The following is an 18,385-nucleotide window of genomic DNA, read 5'->3' as shown; positions in this document are numbered from 1 at the left end:
ATCTTGCTTTCCCATTGACTTTGCTTGCCAGAAGATCACAAAAGGTGATCACGTGACTCGCAGACACTACAACCATCATAACTATGAGCCAGCTGTCGAGCATCCGAATATAAATTACACGACCATGAGGGTGCCGCAACGGTCATACGTGTGAAAAACGGCCATAAGTCACTTTTTTCCAGTCCGGTTGTCATGTTGAACGGTCACTAAATGATCTTTTGTAAGTTGAGGATTACCTGTATAGATGATACTGAGAACAGAAGGGGTTAAGTGAAGGTCACTCTTTTCAATATAAGTCAGTATGGCCGCCTTAAGTGGCATTCATGGAAGCTTAAGTCAAACTTTCTTTGGGAAAAATTCAATTCATGGTAACTTCATTGATATACCACCATACTTTTCTTAGAAATGATTTGCCAAGAAATTGGTTGGCATCTGCCTCCTTCCCATTCTAGCCTACAACTCTCAGATATCCTGATGGTTTCCCATCCCTTAATTACCAGATCTGAGTTCCTTAATGTTTCTTAGTTGGGTTATTGCCAGCTTCATGTAATTAGTTAATGTAATTTCATTAGCGACAGTATAAAAATGACTGGCCATTCTCTTCTTCCAGGGTGTTCATTTGATTTCTAAAACTTCCTAACAGTAAGAACAATTAATCAGTGGAGCGACTTGCCTCTAGAATTTGTGGGTGCTTCAAGCCTTAGTTCATTATGAGCCTTAGCTTTCCTCACTTCATCTTTGCAATGCCTTTACAATGCCTTGGTAAGGCCACACCTGGAATACTGCATCCAGTTTTGGTCACCACGATGTAAAAAAGATGTTGAGACTCTAGAAAGAGTGCAGAGAAGACCAACAAAGATGATTGGGGGACTGGAGGCTAAAACATATAGGGAACGGTTGCTGGAATTGGGTATGTCTACTCTAGTTTAACGAAGAGAAGGATGAGGGGGGGACATGACAGCAATGTTCCAATATCTCAGGGGCTGCCCCAAAGAAGAAGGGGTCAATCTCTTCTCCAAAGCACCTGAAGGCAGGACAAGAAGCAATGGATGGAAACTAGTCAAGGAGAGAAGCAACCTAGAACTAAGGAGAAATTTCCTGACAGAACAATTAATCGGTGGAACAACCTGCCTCCAGAAGCTCCAACACTGGAAGTTTTAGAGACTGGACAGACATTTGTCCAAAATGGTATAGGATCTCCTGCATAAGTAGGGGGTTGGACTAGAAGACCTCCAAGGTCTATTCTGATTGATTGATTAATTGATTTCCTAGTAGTCTTTTATCCAAGTATTAACCAGGTTTAATCCTGCTTAATTAAAAATTAACCAAGGTCAACTAGGTCCTTCCATTTGTTGAGGTCCAAGGAAGCTGAATGCTGAGATTAGCAATCTTCTTTCAAACCTCCGTTCTAGTGTTGGGAAACATCAGGTGTAACATTAAATCTGCAGACAAAAATCTGGATATTTTTTTTAAAAGCTTAAAACAGGTACTGCCTCTAGTACAGGTAGTCCTCAACTTATGACCACAATTGAGTCTGAGGTTTCCATTGCTAAGCGTTGAATGAGTTTTGCCCCTTTTTACAAACCTTTCTTGCCACAGTTAAGTGGATCACTGCAGTTCTGTAGATAGTAACACGATTGTTAGAGGAGTCCCAGGATACCGCCGCAGCTGTCGTAAATATGAGTCGGTGGCCCACTGTCTGAATTTCGATCACATGATCACAGGGATGCTGCAACGGTCATAAGTATGAAAAGCGGCCACAGGTCACCTTTTCAGTGCCGTTGTAACTCTGAATGGCCACTAAATGAATGATTGTAAGTTGAGGACAGTGTTTCTCAACAATGCGGCTCCCAAAATTCAACTCCCAGCATGCTGACTAAGGAATTCTGGGAGTTGAAGTCCACATTTCTTAAAAGTTGCACTGATCTAGTATGTCAAAGTCAAAGGAAGCCAGGCATCCTGTGAAAATGGAGCTCCCTGCCAGAGCCTTAGTGAAGAGGAAGACTGCGTCAAGGGGTCTTCAAGGGGGCCAGGAGAACAAGAGGGAGGGAAAGAATGGAATGAAATAGAAATAGAGCTGGAAGGGACCTTGAAGGTCTTCTAGTCCAGCCCCCCCCCCCCCACTCAAGCAGAGAACCGATACCATCTCAGACAAGTGGCTGTCCAGTCTCTATTTAAAAATCTCCAGTGATGAAGCACCCACAACCTCTGGAGGCAAGCTGTTCCCCTGGTTAATTGTCTTCACTGTTTCTCCTTAAAGGAGTTCCCCCCCTCCCGTGTAGTTATTTATTTATTTATTTTTATTTTATTTTATTACATTTATATACCGCCCTTTCCCGAAGGACTCAGGGCGGTTTACAGGGTGATTGAAACAAAAAAATACAAAAGTTAAAAACAATTTTAAAAAATTATAAAAAACCATTTTAAAAAATTATAAAAAACAATTTAAAAAATTATAAAAACGGAAATGCTTTCTCGTTTGCCAAATCCTCTAATCTTTACCAGAAGAGGAAATACATTCAATGACCCATTAGTTGTATGTGTGTTTACGTCTGCTTCCTAATAGCCCTTTGCTATATGGATAGTCCTTGACTTACAGCAGTGTGTTTAGTGACCGTTCGTTATGGCCACTTTTCACACTTACGACCTTTCAGCCCCCGTCCGACGAATCACCAGAAAGAATGAGTCCGGAACGAGAGCTGGTTCTCCTGAGCCACGTTTATTAACTTCACAAACAGACACTCGAAGACGATCGAAGTCAGCGTTGATTTCACAACACAATCAACGCTGTTAAGTAGCCGGCAGAGCCGACACCCACCACCACACCCTTAATTGCCTACCCACGCCCTCACCCTACTTAACTACCGCCCCCCTTGGCTCCCGCCCTTTGGCACCCGCCCCCAGGTACATATCCTCCCCGTCCACGTCCCACCACCATTGCAGCCGGTAAGCCACCCCCCAGCCCAGACCGCCCTCCTTTTCCCCTGAGCCCCGCACGACCTCGCCTCCCCCCCTCAGGTCCCCAAACCGCCGTGAGTTGCGCCGCTCGGACCATCCGCCGCTGGCGCCTATCACACAGCCCCTTAGTACGCAAGGAGGCCGGCAGAACATTGGAACTCGTCGCCTGCGGGAACGGGTTTCCGGGGGGATGCAGTGCACGTCCTGAGCCCCTCCCCGTTCTGCCGGCAGGCCCTGCCGCCTCCTGGACCGCCCCGGCGCCCTTCCTCGGCTCGTCGGGAGACCGCGGGCGCTGGCGGTGGGTCTCGGGGGCTGGCAGGTCGCTCCGCGGCCTCTCCGAATGTCGGGCATGCCGAGCCCGACACGACCGTTTGCAGCATCCCTGTGGTCACGTGATTTAGATTTGGATGTTTGACAAGTGGTTCACCTTTGTGACGGTTGCAGCGTCCCGGGGCCAGGTGATTCCCCTTTTGCGACCTTGTGACAAGCCTAGAGAGCTGCTGGAGGTCTAGCCGATCCGAACCCGACCGGTTGCGGTTAAGAACCTATATTAGGTCTTATCTCGCAGCGATGAGGGTGGCGAGGTGTAATTACTTCTCCACCCTCATCGCGTCCGCAGATAATCGCCCGGCCGCCTTGTTTAGGGTGACTCGCTCACTTCTCAATCAGGAGGTGAGGGAGGATCCCTTGCAAGGTCGTGCCGAGGAATTTAGTCATCATCTGTCGGATAAAATCGCTCGGATTCGGACCGGTTTGGACTCCAGCTGGGCAGAGTCAGGCGATCAGGACACGGGCGGTCTTGTCAATGTTATCTGGGAAGAGTTTGATTCTGTGACCCCTGATGAAGTGGACAGGATTATGGGGAGGCTGAGCTCCTCCACATGTTTGTTGGACCCGTGCCCTTCCTGGCTGGTTTATGCAGCTAGGGAGAGGACACGAGGCTGGCTCCAGGCGGTTATATCTGCTTCTTTGAGTGAGGGTTATTTCCCCACCGTCTTGAAGGAGGCGGTGGTGAGACCTCTCCTCAAGAAGCCTGCCCTGGACCCAGCCGTTTTGAACAACTTTCGTCCAGTCTCCAACCTTCGCTTTCTTGCGAAGGTTGTTGAGAGTGTGGTGGCGCATCAGCTCCCTCTGGTCCTGGATGAAGCGGATTATCTGGACCCCTACCAATCGGGTTTCAGGCCCGGGTACAGCACGGAGACGGCATTGGTCGCTCTGGTGAATGATCTCTGGAGGGCGCGGGATAGGGGACATTCCTCTGTCCTAGTCCTATTAGACCTCTCAGCGGCTTTCGATACCATCGACCATGGTATCTTGCTGCGGCGTCTCAGGGGATTGGGAGTGGGAGGCACAGTTCTTCAGTGGTTCTCCTCCTATCTCCTGGGACGCTCGGAGTCGGTGTTGGCAGGGGGGCAGAGATCGGCCCCTAGGTCTCTCGTTTGTGGAGTTCCTCAGGGGTCGGTTCTCTCGCCTCTCCTGTTCAACATCTATATGAAACCGCTGGGTGAGATCATTCGTGGTTTTGGAGTTGGGTATCATCAGTATGCCGATGATACCCAACTTTTCTTTTCGACCCCAAACCACCCCAGTGATGCCCTCGCCGTGATGTCCCGTTGCCTGGAGGCGGTTCGGGTCTGGATGGGGAGGAACAGACTTCAGCTCAACCCTGACAAGACTGAGTGGCTGTGCATTCCGGCATCCCGGGACATTCCAAATGTTCCATCTCTTTCTATGGGGGGTGAGCTCTTACCCCCCGTGGATAGGGCTCGCAACTTGGGAGTCCTTCTAGATTCACGGCTTACTTTGGAAGAGCATATAGTGGCCGTGACTAGGGGGGCTTTCGCCCAGGTTCGCCTGGTGCGCCAGTTGCGGCCCTATCTGAACCGGGATGCCCTGTGTACAGTCACTCATGCGCTCGTGACCTCTCGCCTTGACTACTGTAATGCTCTCTACATGGGGCTTCCCTTGAAGACCACTCGGAGGCTCCAACTGGTACAGAATGCGGCCGCGAGAGTTGTCTTGGGAGTTTCCCGGTACTCCCATGTTACACCTTTGCTCCGCGAGCTGCATTGGTTACCAGTTGTCTTACGGGTGAGGTTCAAGGTATTGGTCACGATCTTTAAGGCCCTACATGGCATGGGTCCGGGTTACCTCAGGGACCACCTGCTGCCGGCATCGACTCCCCTCCGCCCTGTGCGTTCCCACAGAGAGGGCCTCCTCAGGGTGCCGCCAGTCAGGGAATGTCGACTGGTGGCCCCCAGGGGGAGGGCCTTCTCTGTGGGGGCTCCGGCTTTATGGAATCAATTGCCGGTGGAGCTCCGGATGGCACCAGACCTTCGAACTTTCCGTCGGGGCCTGAAGACCCATCTGTTCGAATTAGCTGGTCTGGCCTGATGGGGGATTATGGGCTTTTAATTGTTTTTAATCTGTACTTCTGTTTTAATTGGGCATGGATTTAATTCTTTTTAATTTTTGTATAGTGTTTCTTATGTATGCCCTGTGAACCGCCCTGAGTCCCACCAAGGAGAAGGGCGGTATATAAATCAAATAAACTATAAACTATAAAACTATAAGTCAGCGGGGCAGCCAGATGGATTTACTGATTCAACAACTGAAGTGTTTCACTCTGGCAAGAAAAGACGTAAAATGAGGCAAAACTCAATAAATTTCTCACTTAGCAACATAAATTTTGGGCTCAATTGTGGTCGTACATCGAGGGTGACCTGCAGCTTGTTTCAAAGATTGACCCCTCCGGCTTGCATTTGCAACTGCAGTAGCAAATTTGTCAGTTGTTAAGACAGCTGACCCGTGCATCTATCAAACACTGGACCTTGGCCCAACTCAGGGTTTTTCAAGCATAGACTTTCCCAAGACATTTTTCTGTCAAAGGCTGGGTTGTTACTTAATGCCTATGCTTGGATCATTGTTTTGGCAGCAGCTGGACAAGTCCTAGAGTTTTTCCAAGATGTAGAAACCTCCGTCTGGCGGCAGGATCGGATCCAGAATCATCTTCAGGGACAACGTATTTGCCACAAATCCATTCTTTTTTGCCGGCTTGGACTCTTGGAGGGTTTAGCTAGACCTCGATTTATGATCATCATGGAATCCAAAATTTCCATTGCTAAGTAAGACAGTTGTTGGCTGACTTTAGTCCCGTTTTACTTGCCACAATTGTGAAGTGAATGCCTTGGTGGAGCAGTGGGCTAATGCCTCCTTAAGTAACACCAGCTGCCTGCAATCAGTGCAGGTTTGAGTCCCACCAGGCTCAAGGTTGACTCAGCCTTCCATCCTTCCGAGGTAGGTAAAATGAGGACCCAGATTGTTGGGGGCAATTAAGCTGACTTTGTAATAATGCCGCTTGGGGTGTGTGTGAAAGCCCTAACAAGCAGGCATATACATAAAATGAAGGCTACTGCTAAGCTTGTAAGCCGCCCTGAGTCTTCGGAGAAGGGTGGGATATAAATGTAATAAAAATAAAAATAAAAATAAATAAATAAATACGTTGGTAACCCAGTTGTTAAGTGAATCTGGCTTGCCCGTTGGCTTTTCTTGTCAGAAAGTTGCCAAAGATGACCACATGACCCAGGAATACTGCAAGCGTCATAAATATGTCTTTTTTCCAGTGCCGTTGTAACTTCAAACACCAAACACCCACATTTTGACACTGCAATGGTCATAAATGCTTAGAGCAGTCATAGTGCTGATTTTGATTTAAGAAAGCATTGCTTTTGCTTGACACGATGGGAAGGAAACACAGAATCTGCATCTCATACTCATGGCTATATTTTCTTTCTTTCTTTCTTTCTTTCTTTCTTTCTTTCTTTCTTTCTTTCTTTCTTTCTCTTTCTCTCTCTCTCTTTCTTTCTTTCTTTCTTTCTTTCTTTCTTTCTTTCTTTCTTTCTTTCTTTCTTTCTTTCTTTCTTTCTTTCTTTCTTTTTCTTTCTTTCTTTCCTTCCCTAGGGATGTGAAAGCTGGCAATATCCTACTGGGAGAAGATGGGTCAGTCCAGATTGCCGGTGAGTACCAAATCTTTGGAGGAAGCCCAAACAAAAGCAGCTCTGAATTGCCTGACTAAGTAGATTCACCTTAACACGTGTCTCCTTTCCCAACTTGGGGGTGGGGTGGGGTGGACAATTTACCAGAGTTGGGCAGCATGAAGAGATTTTCCATGTAAAAATTCCCAACTGCTTAACCTAAATTCAGCGGTGGTTATTCTGAGACTATGCCTTGTTAGCAGGACATCACCTAGAGAAACATGTTTGCCGTAGCCCTTTTGTCTTTCTCCTTTTTCTACAACCCATTTGTGCCTCAGTTTCCCCTTGGTGAATTTGGAATAGGTTGAGGGATTTTGTGCACTCGAGTTTTCTTCGGTTGGTGTGGAGGACTGCACTGCACTCCTTAGCTTCTGCTATACTAATTTACAGGCCACACACAACTCTTTATTTCTATCAGAGGCCCGTAGTTCCTAGCTTTCCACTCTCGCTCTCTGTCATTTAAACCAGGAGTCCCCAACCCCCACACCGTGGCCCACTACCGGGCCATGACTTATTCGCAGCTGAGTCACGTGAGCGGTGGGCCAGTGCACATGTGTGCGTGCAGCTTGACTCGTGTGAGCAGTGGGCCAATGTGCCCATGCATGCACAGGCAGCTCAACTTGCAGTCCAGCTGTTTGTGCATTTGCATGCGGTCCGGCTCGCCACTCACTTGAGACGAACTGCACACATGTGTGCACTGGTCTGCTGTGACTCTCCTCCTCCCAGCCTTGTTTCCTCCTTCCTTCCTTCCTTCCTTCCTTCCTTCCTTCCTTCCTTCCTTCCTCCCTCCCTCCCTCCCTCCCTTTTCTTTTTCTTGTTTCCTCCCTCCCTCCCTCCTTTCTTTCCTCCCTCCCTCCCTCCCTCCCTCCCTCCCTCCCTTCCTTCCTTCCTCCCTCCCTCCCTCCCTTTTCTTTTTCTTGTTTCCTCCCTCCCTCCCTCCCTTCTTTCCTTCCTCCCTCCCTTCCTTCCTCCCTCCCTCCCTCCCTCCCTTCCTTCCTTCCTTCCTCCCTCCCTCCCTCTCTCCCTCCCTCCCTCCCTCCCTCCTTTTTCTTTCCTTTTTCTTTGCTTGTTTCCTTGTTCCCTCCTTCCTTCCTTCCTTCCTTCCTTCCTTCCTTCCTTCCTCCCTCCCTTCCTTCCTCCCTTCCTTCCTTCCCTCCCTTCCTTCCTCCCTCCCTCCCTCCCTCCTTCCCTCTCAAAACCAACTTTGTACATTTCAGGATTTTGTAACAGAGCTGTTCCACAGATTCTTTATAATCAAGAGCATGTCTTTTTAATTGCCTTTCTTTCATTTTTAATCACAACCGTTTATTAGCTTAAGAGCCACAACCACCTTTGGCTGTAGTATAAATTAGAGCAACTTGTCCCTTCAGTTTCATTGACTTCCAAACTCTTCTAACTGTGTGAGATCATCTCAAGGGGCATCCAAAACCTTCCGATTTGTCTTTTTAAGCTGACTCCTGAATGCTTATTGATGCCTTCGCTGGAAATTCATTGTCCCCAGCCTGGAGGGAGCTATGTTGTGTCTGAAATTGGCAACTTTGTCTGCATCTTATTCTTCCATGCTTTGTTATCGTTTCTAAAACCCTTGGACATCCCCTGCGTGTTGTATTCAGATAAAAGTAGGGAATTGTTCCTGTTGGATTAATCAGTTGCATGAAACCCACGATAGAAACGCCACTAAGTTCATTTATGCAGAATACTAGAGGGGATCTTCAGCTCAACTTGTCAAGTTTTATAGATGTTTTTAATTCATCATTTTAAAGATGGTCTTGAAAAAGGAGTTGAAGTCTTTCAGCATTATGTGGTTGGAACATCTCTTGCAGTATTGTTTCCTTTTGACAGTGGCAAAAAAAGGAGAAAAACCTTCCATACCGGTAGTCCTCGGCTTACAATAGTTCATTTAGTGACTTTTCAAAGTTACAACAATACTGGAAAAAGTGACTTATGACCATTTTTCATACTTACAACCATTGCAGCACCCCCATGGTCACCTGATCAAAATTCAGACGCTTGGCGACTGACATGTATTTATGACGGTTGCAGTGTCCCAGGGTCATATGATCTCCTTTTGTGACCTTCTGACAAGCATAGTCAATGAGGAAGCCAGACTCACTCAACAACCGTGTTACTCATTTAACAACTGCAGAGATTCAGTTAACAAATGTAGCAGGAAAAGTCATAAAATTTTTTATCATTTAGCAACATAAATTCTGGACTCAATTGTGGTCGTAACTCGAGGACTGCCTGATTAAAAAGACCTTGCAAATGTGTTTTAACTTCTCTCAGAAATTCAGATTTTGTTTTTGGCTTGGCAGATCAATTCAGTGTTATTTTAATAGACACATGGAATATGGCAAAATGCCCATATGAAAAATTGGGGAGTCGTGTTTAAAGATCCTATATAGCATAAATGCACTTATGCATGATTCTTAATTTCTGGAGGTAGCAAGATGGTGGAATGTGTTTCCAATGACCAAAATACAGGTAGTCCTCAACATATGATCCTAATGAAATCTGCCTATTACAGTCTTCTATGGTGACACTCATAAAATGGGTCAGTCACGTGACCACCCAATTTTACAACCTTCTTTGTGGCAGTCATTAGGTGGGCTTACTGGCTGTTAAGCAAGTACAGCAAGCAAAACCAGTGACTCACCGTGGACCCAGTTTTGCTGAAAACCAGAAAGGTTGGGTTTTGACAAAATTGTCATAAAGCACAATCGTGTGACTGTGGGATGCTGCAAAGAGTGAGAACTTTGGTCATGTGACTGCAGAGGGACCTGAATGTCAGAACTTCAGAACCTGATTGTAATTAGCCCCCAGGCAGATGGGTAAGCACTTCGAATGGCTATTAAGCGGTCAGTTGAAAGTCAAGGACTGCCTGCAGGAAAAACATAATTGCCTGTTGGACTTCTTCCTCTGCTCTGAACGAATTTCATGCTCAAGTAGAAGTGCAAAAATCACACGTCACCTTAGAGTTATGTCCAAACCCAGCCATTGGGGGACTTGCAAATCGTTGCTTGCAATGTTCTGTTTTGTGTGACCATGTTAAGATGTGTGGACTTCAATTCCCAGAATTCAGCTCCCAGCAACCCCTCTGCAGAATTCTGGGAGTTGAAGTCCACACATCTTAAGGTTGCTGAGGTCAAGAAACTTGGACTTAGATCCTTGTGGCTTATTCAGCAAACCATGGTTAAAACAGGCCAGTTGCCCTGTTGCATGTCTGGATATTCAAGGTGCTGGTAATGACCTATAAAGCCCTACATGGCATGGGTCCGGCGTCAACCTCCCTCCGTCCAGTGCGCTCCCACAGAGAGGGCCTCCTCAGGGTGCCTCTGATCAAAGAATGTCGATTGTTGGCCCCCAGGGGGAGGGCGTTCTCTGTGGGCGCGCCAGACCTGTGGAACCGCTTGCCGGTTGAGCTCCGGATGGCCCCCGACCTGCGCTCCTTCCGACGCGATCTAAAAACTTATTTATTTGAACAATCCGGCCTGGTCTGATGGGGTTGGGGTTTGGATTTGGTTTTAACATTGTTTTAATCATTGTTTTATATTGGGCATAATTATTTAATTCTTTTTTAACTTTTGTATGTATATTTCGATATTTATTGCCCTGTACACCGCCCTGAGTCCTTCGGGAGAAGGGCGGTATAAAAATTTAATAAATATAAATATAATATAAATATTCCACGGTAGGCCCATGAAAATTAACAGGAAACAAAGTAGAATCCTGGTCTCCCTTAGGACATTCTGATCTCTGTTCCACAATCATTTTCCTGTTTGCTTGCACCTACCTACTTGCTTGATCGTATTTCAGATGGAACTGCATTTTCTTCCCCCCCACCCCAAATAAAAACTGGGAAGAATTTGTAAGATGACCAGTCTGGGTCAGTCTCTGAATTTCCTGGAAATCCATCCAGGACAGCATATTGGCAGATGTAAAAACAAGCTCGGGAAGAGAAATAACAATACTCGCATTCCTTTCATATCTTGTGGTTTAGATTTCTCTCTTCCCAACAACAGGTGGAGCAGATTCGACAACAACTAAAGCAACACAAAAGCAAGGGTTTCAGAACAGCCAGAACATTTTGTTCTGTTCTGTTTTGTTATTTTCTATGTTTTTTTTAAATTTTTTAATTTTTATTTTATTTTATTCTTTTAATTTTATTATTTTATTATTTGACAAATAACCCAAGGCAGTAGGGTAGGAATAACAAAACTACACCCTGATCAACAATCTTACACATTTGGCCATTGGATGCCTTCCAGCAAGCATTTCAACCTTTGCGATCACAAGGACATTTCTACATGTGGTATATGGTATCGGCCTTGGCCTTGATGACTTGTACTATTTGTTGTTTATTTTCTTAATTTTCATTTTTAGTTTCATGATGCTACGTCACGGGTGGGGAATACGACCCCTTTATGATTTGTGGACTTCCAACAGCCGGAGGAATTCTAGGAGCTGAAGTCCACAAGTCATCATATAGGGGCTTAGTTCCCCACCTAAGTCATAGCTTTTGCTTTTTTAAAAAAAAAACCCATGCCAAAAGAGAATGCTTCCTTTTCAACCACTTTTTTTTTGTGTTTTGGAGTTCAGATTTCGGCGTAAGTGCTTTCTTAGCTACCGGTGGGGACATAACACGGAACAAAGTGAGGAAAACCTTTGTGGGCACCCCTTGCTGGATGGCCCCCGAAGTGATGGAGCAGGTAAGAATAAAGAGAATAGAATAGAATATTCTTTATTGGCCAAGTGTGATTGGACACACACACAAGGAATTTGTCTTCGTTGCACCAGGTCTCGCTGTACATACAGGCATCAAGTGATAAATCATGATCCTAATCATAAAATACAATAATCACAAATCATAGATGTAAACACAAAGGGATAGTCATAAGATGCTAAAGGTCATAGGAAAGATGAGATGGGTAACAATAATACAGCTATCCATGTGGTTTGGTATCCATGGCTGGCTGGGGAATTTGGGAGTTGAAGTCCACAAGTCTTAAAGTGGCCAAGTTTGAGGACCCAGTCCTCAAGAAAACGTCCTTGTGTCTAGTTGTTTCGCCGTGCAGTGCCCTATAGCGTCGTCTTGAGGGGAGAAGTAGAAACAGGTTATGTCCAAGATGTGAGGGATCTGTAGATATTTTCTCAGCCCTCTTTCTGACCCGTGCAGTATACAGTATGCGATATAAATTGGAACATGCTTTTATTGAGCACTGAAATTTCAAGTATAAGTAGTCCACAACTTATAGCCTCAAATGGGACTAGAACTTTCATTGCTAAGCAAGGCAGTTGCTAAATGAGCTCCTGATTTTACAACTTTTTTTGCCATAATTGTTAAGTGAATCACTTGCAGGTGAGCGAATCACACAGTTAAGCGAATCTGGCTTCCCCGGTTGACTGTGCTTGTCAGAAGCTGACTGGGAAGGTCGGAGGCAGCATTCACATAACCCTGGAACACTGCAGTTGTTATAAATACATGTTGATTGCCAAATGCCTGAATTTTGATCATGAGACAGTCATAAGTGTGAGAACCGGCCCTAGGTTGCCTTTTTTCACTGATGTTGACTTTGAAATGGCTTCACTTTAGCGACTTTGAATGGTCGCTAAACAAATGGTTGTAAGTCAAGGACTACCTGTATGGTAAGTCTGAAACTCAGCCCAATGTTTCTCAATTCTCAGCAACTTTAGGATTGATATGAGCCCTACAAGGCAGATCAGACTAGGAAACCAAGGAAATATAAGTTAGAAATACTTTTATTGTTAACAACCGTAGTGACAGAATCTGGCAAGTCTGAATGAGCTCCCCCTTCCTCACTTTGTGTGAATTAGGGAGCGGCTTGTATTCTCAAGTTACTTTCTTTTTCTGGACCCAAACCCTCTTTAGTGACTGTTGCCATGGTAACGGCTCTTCCTTCCGTCCTCAGGACCATTCTCTTATGCTCGTCCACTGTGTGCACGTCAGGTTGTTTAGCTAGAAACCCGAAACAATATTTTTCTAAGCAGGATTCTCACACTTTTCTCTAACAAGATTTGTTGAGATGAAACTGGTCACGTTGCACGAGTTCCAGCAGCGAAGCATCCCCCCAGTTAGAGACAACATAGATTTACGTAAATTAGGAGTTTTTCTTTGAGATTCTGGAAGGAAGCAGGCCCTTTATTCAAAAAGAAGCTTGCAGCTGGTCCTTCATTTACAGGTAAGACTTAGGACTGGAATTGAGCCCAAGGTTTATGTTGCTCAGTGAGAAATTTGTTAAGTGAGTTTTGCCCCATTTCTTGCCACAATTCTTAAGTGAATCACTGAAGTTGTTAAGTTAGTAACGAGGTTGTTAAATGAATCTGGCTTCCCCCCACTGACTTTGCTTATCGGAAGGTAACAAAAGGGCATCACTCGACCCCGGGGTCACTGCAACTGTCTTCCGGGTGAGATTCAAGGTACTGGTAATGGTGTTTAAGGCCCTACATGGCGTGGGTCCGGAGTACCTTAGGGAGCACCTGCTGCCGGCATCAACTTCCCTCCGCCCTGTGCGCTCCCACAGAGAGGGTCTCCTCAGGGTGCCACCGGTCAGAGAATGTCGGTTGGTGGCCCCCAGGGGGAGGGCCTTCTCTGTGGGCGCCCCGGAGCTATGGAATCGGTTGCTGGTTGAGCTCCGGATGGCGCCCGACCTCCGCTCCTTCCGTCGCGATCTGAAGACACATTTATTTGAACAAGCCGGCTTGGCCTGATGGGGGATGGGTTGGGTTCATTTTTAATATATGTATTTACTGTTTTTAGCTTGGGCATATGTTTAATTCTTTTTAACTTTTGTATTTTTGTATTTTTTTATATGTCTGCCCTGTTCACCGCCCTGAGTCCTTCGGGAGAAGGGCGGTATATAAATAAAATTATATTATTATTATTATTATTATTATTATTATTATTATTATTATTATTATTATTATTATTATTATTATTATTATTATTATTATTATTATTATTATTATTTATAAGTACATGTCAGTTGCCAGGCGCTCTTAATTTTGATCCCATGACCACAGAGATGCTGCAACGTTTGTAAGTGTGAAAACGGTCACAGGTCAGAGCTGTTGTAACTTTGAACGGTCACCGAATGAATGATTCTAAATGGAGGACTCCCTGTAAAACTCTACAGAACATTTATCTGTTTAAGAAACAACTTTTACAACTTCGAGAATGAGTTTCCTTTGAAATAATTTCTTTTACGCTTTTCTAGGTCTGTTTCTTCCCAGTCTGCCAGCCATGGCTGAAACAATAACCTATTGACCATTGTAAAGGCCAGGGCAGGGGTGAGACTGAGATTGTGAAACAGCCTGAGAAGGAGAAAGCCATTGTTTAGCCATTAACTGGGTGACACCCCCCCACCGTGCATGTCACACCTTTCCCAGTTAACAGAGTTTGGCTTCAGTTAATGTAAATGTTTGTGGTCACAAGAGAGAGCAGTTGGTACGCGAAGAGACAGAGTCAAGTTTAAAATGCAAGCCCAAATGAGAAGAGTTCAGAATACTGTACAGTTAGCCCTCAACTTACGACCGTAATTGAGCCCAAAATTTCTGTGGCTAAATTAGATAGTTCTTAAGCGGATTTTGCCCGATTTTACGACCTTTCTCGCCAGAGTTGTTAAGTCAATCACTGCAGTTGTTGAGTTAGTAAATGAATCTGGGTTCCCCATTGATTTTGCTTGTCAGATGGTTGCAGAAAAAAATAAAGGGGAATCACATGACCCCAGGACACTGGAACTGCCATAAATATGAGTCAGTTGGCCAGGGTCTGAATTTTCATGGCGTGAGTGACCATGGGGAGGCCATAATGTGAAAAATGTCCATCAACACCTCCCCCCCACACACACATATGCACATTTCGGGTGCTCAGCAACTGGCCCACATTTATGTGCTTTGCAGCATGCTGCTGTCACACGACCATGATTTATGGCATTTTTGTTGAAACCTGGCATTTCCAATTTTCAGCCAAACATCCCATAGCAAGATTCAAGGTGCTGGTTCTTTCCTATAAAGCCCTACATGGCTTAGGCCCAGGATATTTGCAGGACCGTCTGCTGCCAGGAACGACCTCCCATCGCCCGGTGCGCTCACACAGGGAGGGCCTCCTCAGGGTGCCGTCGGCTAGACAATGTCGGCTGGCGACCCCAAGGTCCCTTCTGGCGACCCCCAGGTCCCTTCTCTGTAGGGGCACCTGCCCTGTGGAATCAGCTTCCCCTGGAGCTCCGGATGATCCCAGACCTCCGGTCCTTTCGTTGTGACCTTAAGACATATCTTTTCCAACAGGCCGACCTGGACTGATGATAATGGGGTTTTTAAGTAGAATATTTTTAATATTTTATCATTGGGGCTTGTTAGTTTAATCTTTTTTAACATTTGTATTATTGTGTTTTATTGTTGTTAGCCGCCCTGAGTCCTTCGGGAGATAGGGCGGCATATAAGTCCATACATACATACATACATACATACATAATAAAAATAAATAAATATAATTATTTATTTATTTAATTAATTAATTAATTAATTAATTAATTAATTAAAAGTTTGCTTAACAACCACAAATGCACTTAACAACCATGGTGATTTTCTTAGTGGCCACTACAAAACAGGTTGTAAACTCAACCCACTTTCCAACCATCATGGTCTTAGGCTAAGGACTATCTATAGAAAGTTTGTGCTCCAACTTTCTCAACTGGATGTTTTCTGTATGTACAGGTGGTCCTCAACTTACAACAGTTCATTTAGTGACTGTTTGAAGTTACAACGGCGCTGAAAAATGGCACTGATCCTTTTTCACCTTTATGACCATTACAGCATCCCCACGGTCCTGTGATCAAAATTCAGACGCTTGACCACTGACTCGTGTTTATGACGGTTGCAGTGTCATGTGATTCCCCTTTTGCGACCTTCTGACAAGCAAAGTCACTGGGAAAGCCGGATTCACTTCACAACCATGTTATACTAACTTAACAACTGTGGCAAAAAAAGGTCGTAAAATGAGGCAAAATTCACTTAACAACTGCCTTGTTTAGTAACAGAAATTAGGGGCTCAGTTGTGGTCATAAGTTGAGAACTACTTGTATTTGACCATAATTGTCATTGCCGTCAGCCACAGAGGTGCTGGATGCCATAGCCATCCAACTTCCAGGAGGGTTTGTAGAAGCAATCATGGGCTGTAATGAATCGGACCAGACTAAGAGAGCCCTATTTCAGACAACCGTTCACGATACCTTGCTGCAAAGTTGAATTTAGAACAAGATGCATGCACTAAACGGTGGCCTGAATACCGTCTTTCCCTGAAAATAAAACCCTACTGGAAAATTAGCCGCAGCGTGATTTTTCAGGATGCTCGTAATATAAGCCCCGCCCCCAAAATGAGCCCCGGTTAAGATGGTCAGCCAGACGGATGCATTTAGTATTGTAATTCCCTGAATATGAACCGTAACCGGAAAATAAGCCCTAATGTGTCTTTTGGAGCAAAACTTAATATAAGACCTGGTCTTATTTTTCAGGAAAACACAGTCGCTGTGTGAATTTTCCAACCAACATTATGAACGTAACTTTTTATGTCATTCATTCACTTTGTACCTTAACTATTTCTGTGGGAATCGGTCCTGGAATTCAGTTCAAGGAAGTATGGCAGTCTGACTTTACAGTAAAGATAAGGCTTTGGTTCTTGGTTCCTCCCTGCTCAAAATGAAAATAACCTTTGTGGTGGCCAAGTAGTGTGGTCATGTGACATCTCGCTTTGCAACCACTTCACTTAATGACTGAAACTCTGTTCCCCGTTGTGACAAGTTGAGGACTACTTGTATTGTGGGAAGCTAAAATCTCTTTGCTTTGGAAGAATTGGTTCAACTTCAATTCTGAGTTAACGAGATCGCAGAATTCAGCGATATTTGAAAAGTACATGATTTTCCAATACGCCCAGGCATTAGTTTATTCCTCTCATTTGACTAAAGTCTTTGTAATATTTTTCCTCATGTGAAGAAGAATATAAACTGTGCTATTTTCAGGAGTTGGGTGAGAAATTAGAAGTCTGTTTTAGGTGCCAGATCATAAATGCCTAGAAGGGTTTGGTGAAGGAAGGTTAGCTCCCAAGCATGATTCAGGCAAAATACGCGTGGAATTGGAACAGCTACAATGCCCGTTTTGAAACGAACTTTTCTTACAATGCAGGTGCGGGGGTATGATTTCAAAGCAGACATTTGGAGTTTTGGAATTACAGCAATCGAGTTGGCTACCGGAGCCGCTCCTTATCACAAATACCCACCCATGAAGGTAAGTTACAGATTTACCAGTTCAGATAATTAATTTGACATGAAGTGCCTGCATACAGTCCGAAAAATTGGATTGATCCTCCTAGAAAACGTTATTTCTGATGTAGCTGAATAGTTGGCATGTCCTCCCTTTGCAAACGCGCAAGGAAGTCTGGGGAATTGTTTGGATGTTTAAGAAAAAAGCATATAACAAAAGATAAAATCCTGAAGATAGAATGCAGAACTACCACACCCGTATAATAAATCATTAATTCTCGATTTGTATTCCGGCATGTTTCTGAGAGATTTGTTAAGAGGTCCCTCAATATCATGTTGAATAAGTTTTTCCTTTAAAACAGGAGTCCCCAACCTCTGAGCTATGGTCCAGACCTAGCCTGCGAGTGTGCCCGTGTGAAGCTCCACTTGCACGAGCGGTGGGCAAGCGTTTGCACGTGTGAAGCTCCATTTGTGTGAGCTGTGTGCCTCTGCTTGGGTAAATGGACCTGCGCTTGTGTAGAACTATCCCCTCTCCGCCATCCTTCCCCCTCTCCCCTTCAGCCGCCTGTCCGCAGAACTGGAAAAGTCGGGGACCGCTGCTTTAAAGGAAGCGTTGCTGAGCATTTTGGAGTGTTTTGTCTGTCGACGTGCTGCACACATTTGACCTTCCCCATCCTTGCTTCTTGATTTTGTAATTTTAAAACATTTAATAATCCTGTCTCTTTCTCCTGAACTCTGTTCTCAAACACCTCCCAACGCATAGCCTCTTCCATATGTATCTGGAACCCCCTGCTATATTATAAAGAGATTCATTAACGTTCATTGTGCTTTAGGACAGACAAATCATTCAGCATGCCACAACTGGTACTACTCAAAAAAAAAAAGTTTTTTTAAAAAAAATAACGTGTACTTGATCATTTGCTGTACTGTGCTCAGAATTGGTGTAAGATATGTATATGTGGGTTCATACAACGGGGAGGTAAAAAAGTGGGAAAAGCCTGCTGTCCCCTTTTTGTACCCGAGTTAGCCCTGGATCCTGACATCTATATGGACAGTTTGGTCTCTTATGTAGTGGCTAAGGTGCCAGGTTAGAAAACATGAGACGGTGAGTTGTAGTCC

The 18,385-nt window shown here is 44.9% G+C and overlaps 2 protein-coding genes across 4 annotated transcripts in view; both read left to right on the top strand.

Moving 5' to 3' along the window:
• LOC308678436 (uncharacterized protein) overlaps positions 1-18,385 on the top strand; it is a 558,730-nt gene that overhangs the window by 160,038 nt on the left and 380,307 nt on the right. The gene's annotated exons all lie outside the window — the stretch shown is intronic.
• Positions 1-18,385, top strand: part of OXSR1 (oxidative stress responsive kinase 1) — a 99,102-nt gene that overhangs the window by 47,041 nt on the left and 33,676 nt on the right. For all 3 annotated transcript variants that reach the window (XR_014028660.1, XM_081345622.1, XM_081345621.1), the window contains exons 5-7: positions 6,919-6,974; positions 11,592-11,701; positions 17,190-17,291. Coding sequence is in view for 2 of the 3 variants with exons in the window: in XM_081345622.1 (XP_081201748.1) it covers positions 6,919-6,974; positions 11,592-11,701; positions 17,190-17,291 (268 nt within the window). In the remaining variant the exon portion in view is untranslated. The remainder of the gene's footprint in view (positions 1-6,918; positions 6,975-11,591; positions 11,702-17,189; positions 17,292-18,385) is intronic.

Source organism: Vipera berus (genome assembly GCF_964194415.1).
Source record: "Vipera berus genome assembly, chromosome: Z".
Lineage (NCBI taxonomy): Eukaryota > Metazoa > Chordata > Lepidosauria > Squamata > Viperidae > Vipera > Vipera berus.
Note: the sequence above shows the minus strand (reverse complement) of the source record. Positions and strands in the feature narration are given on the sequence as shown.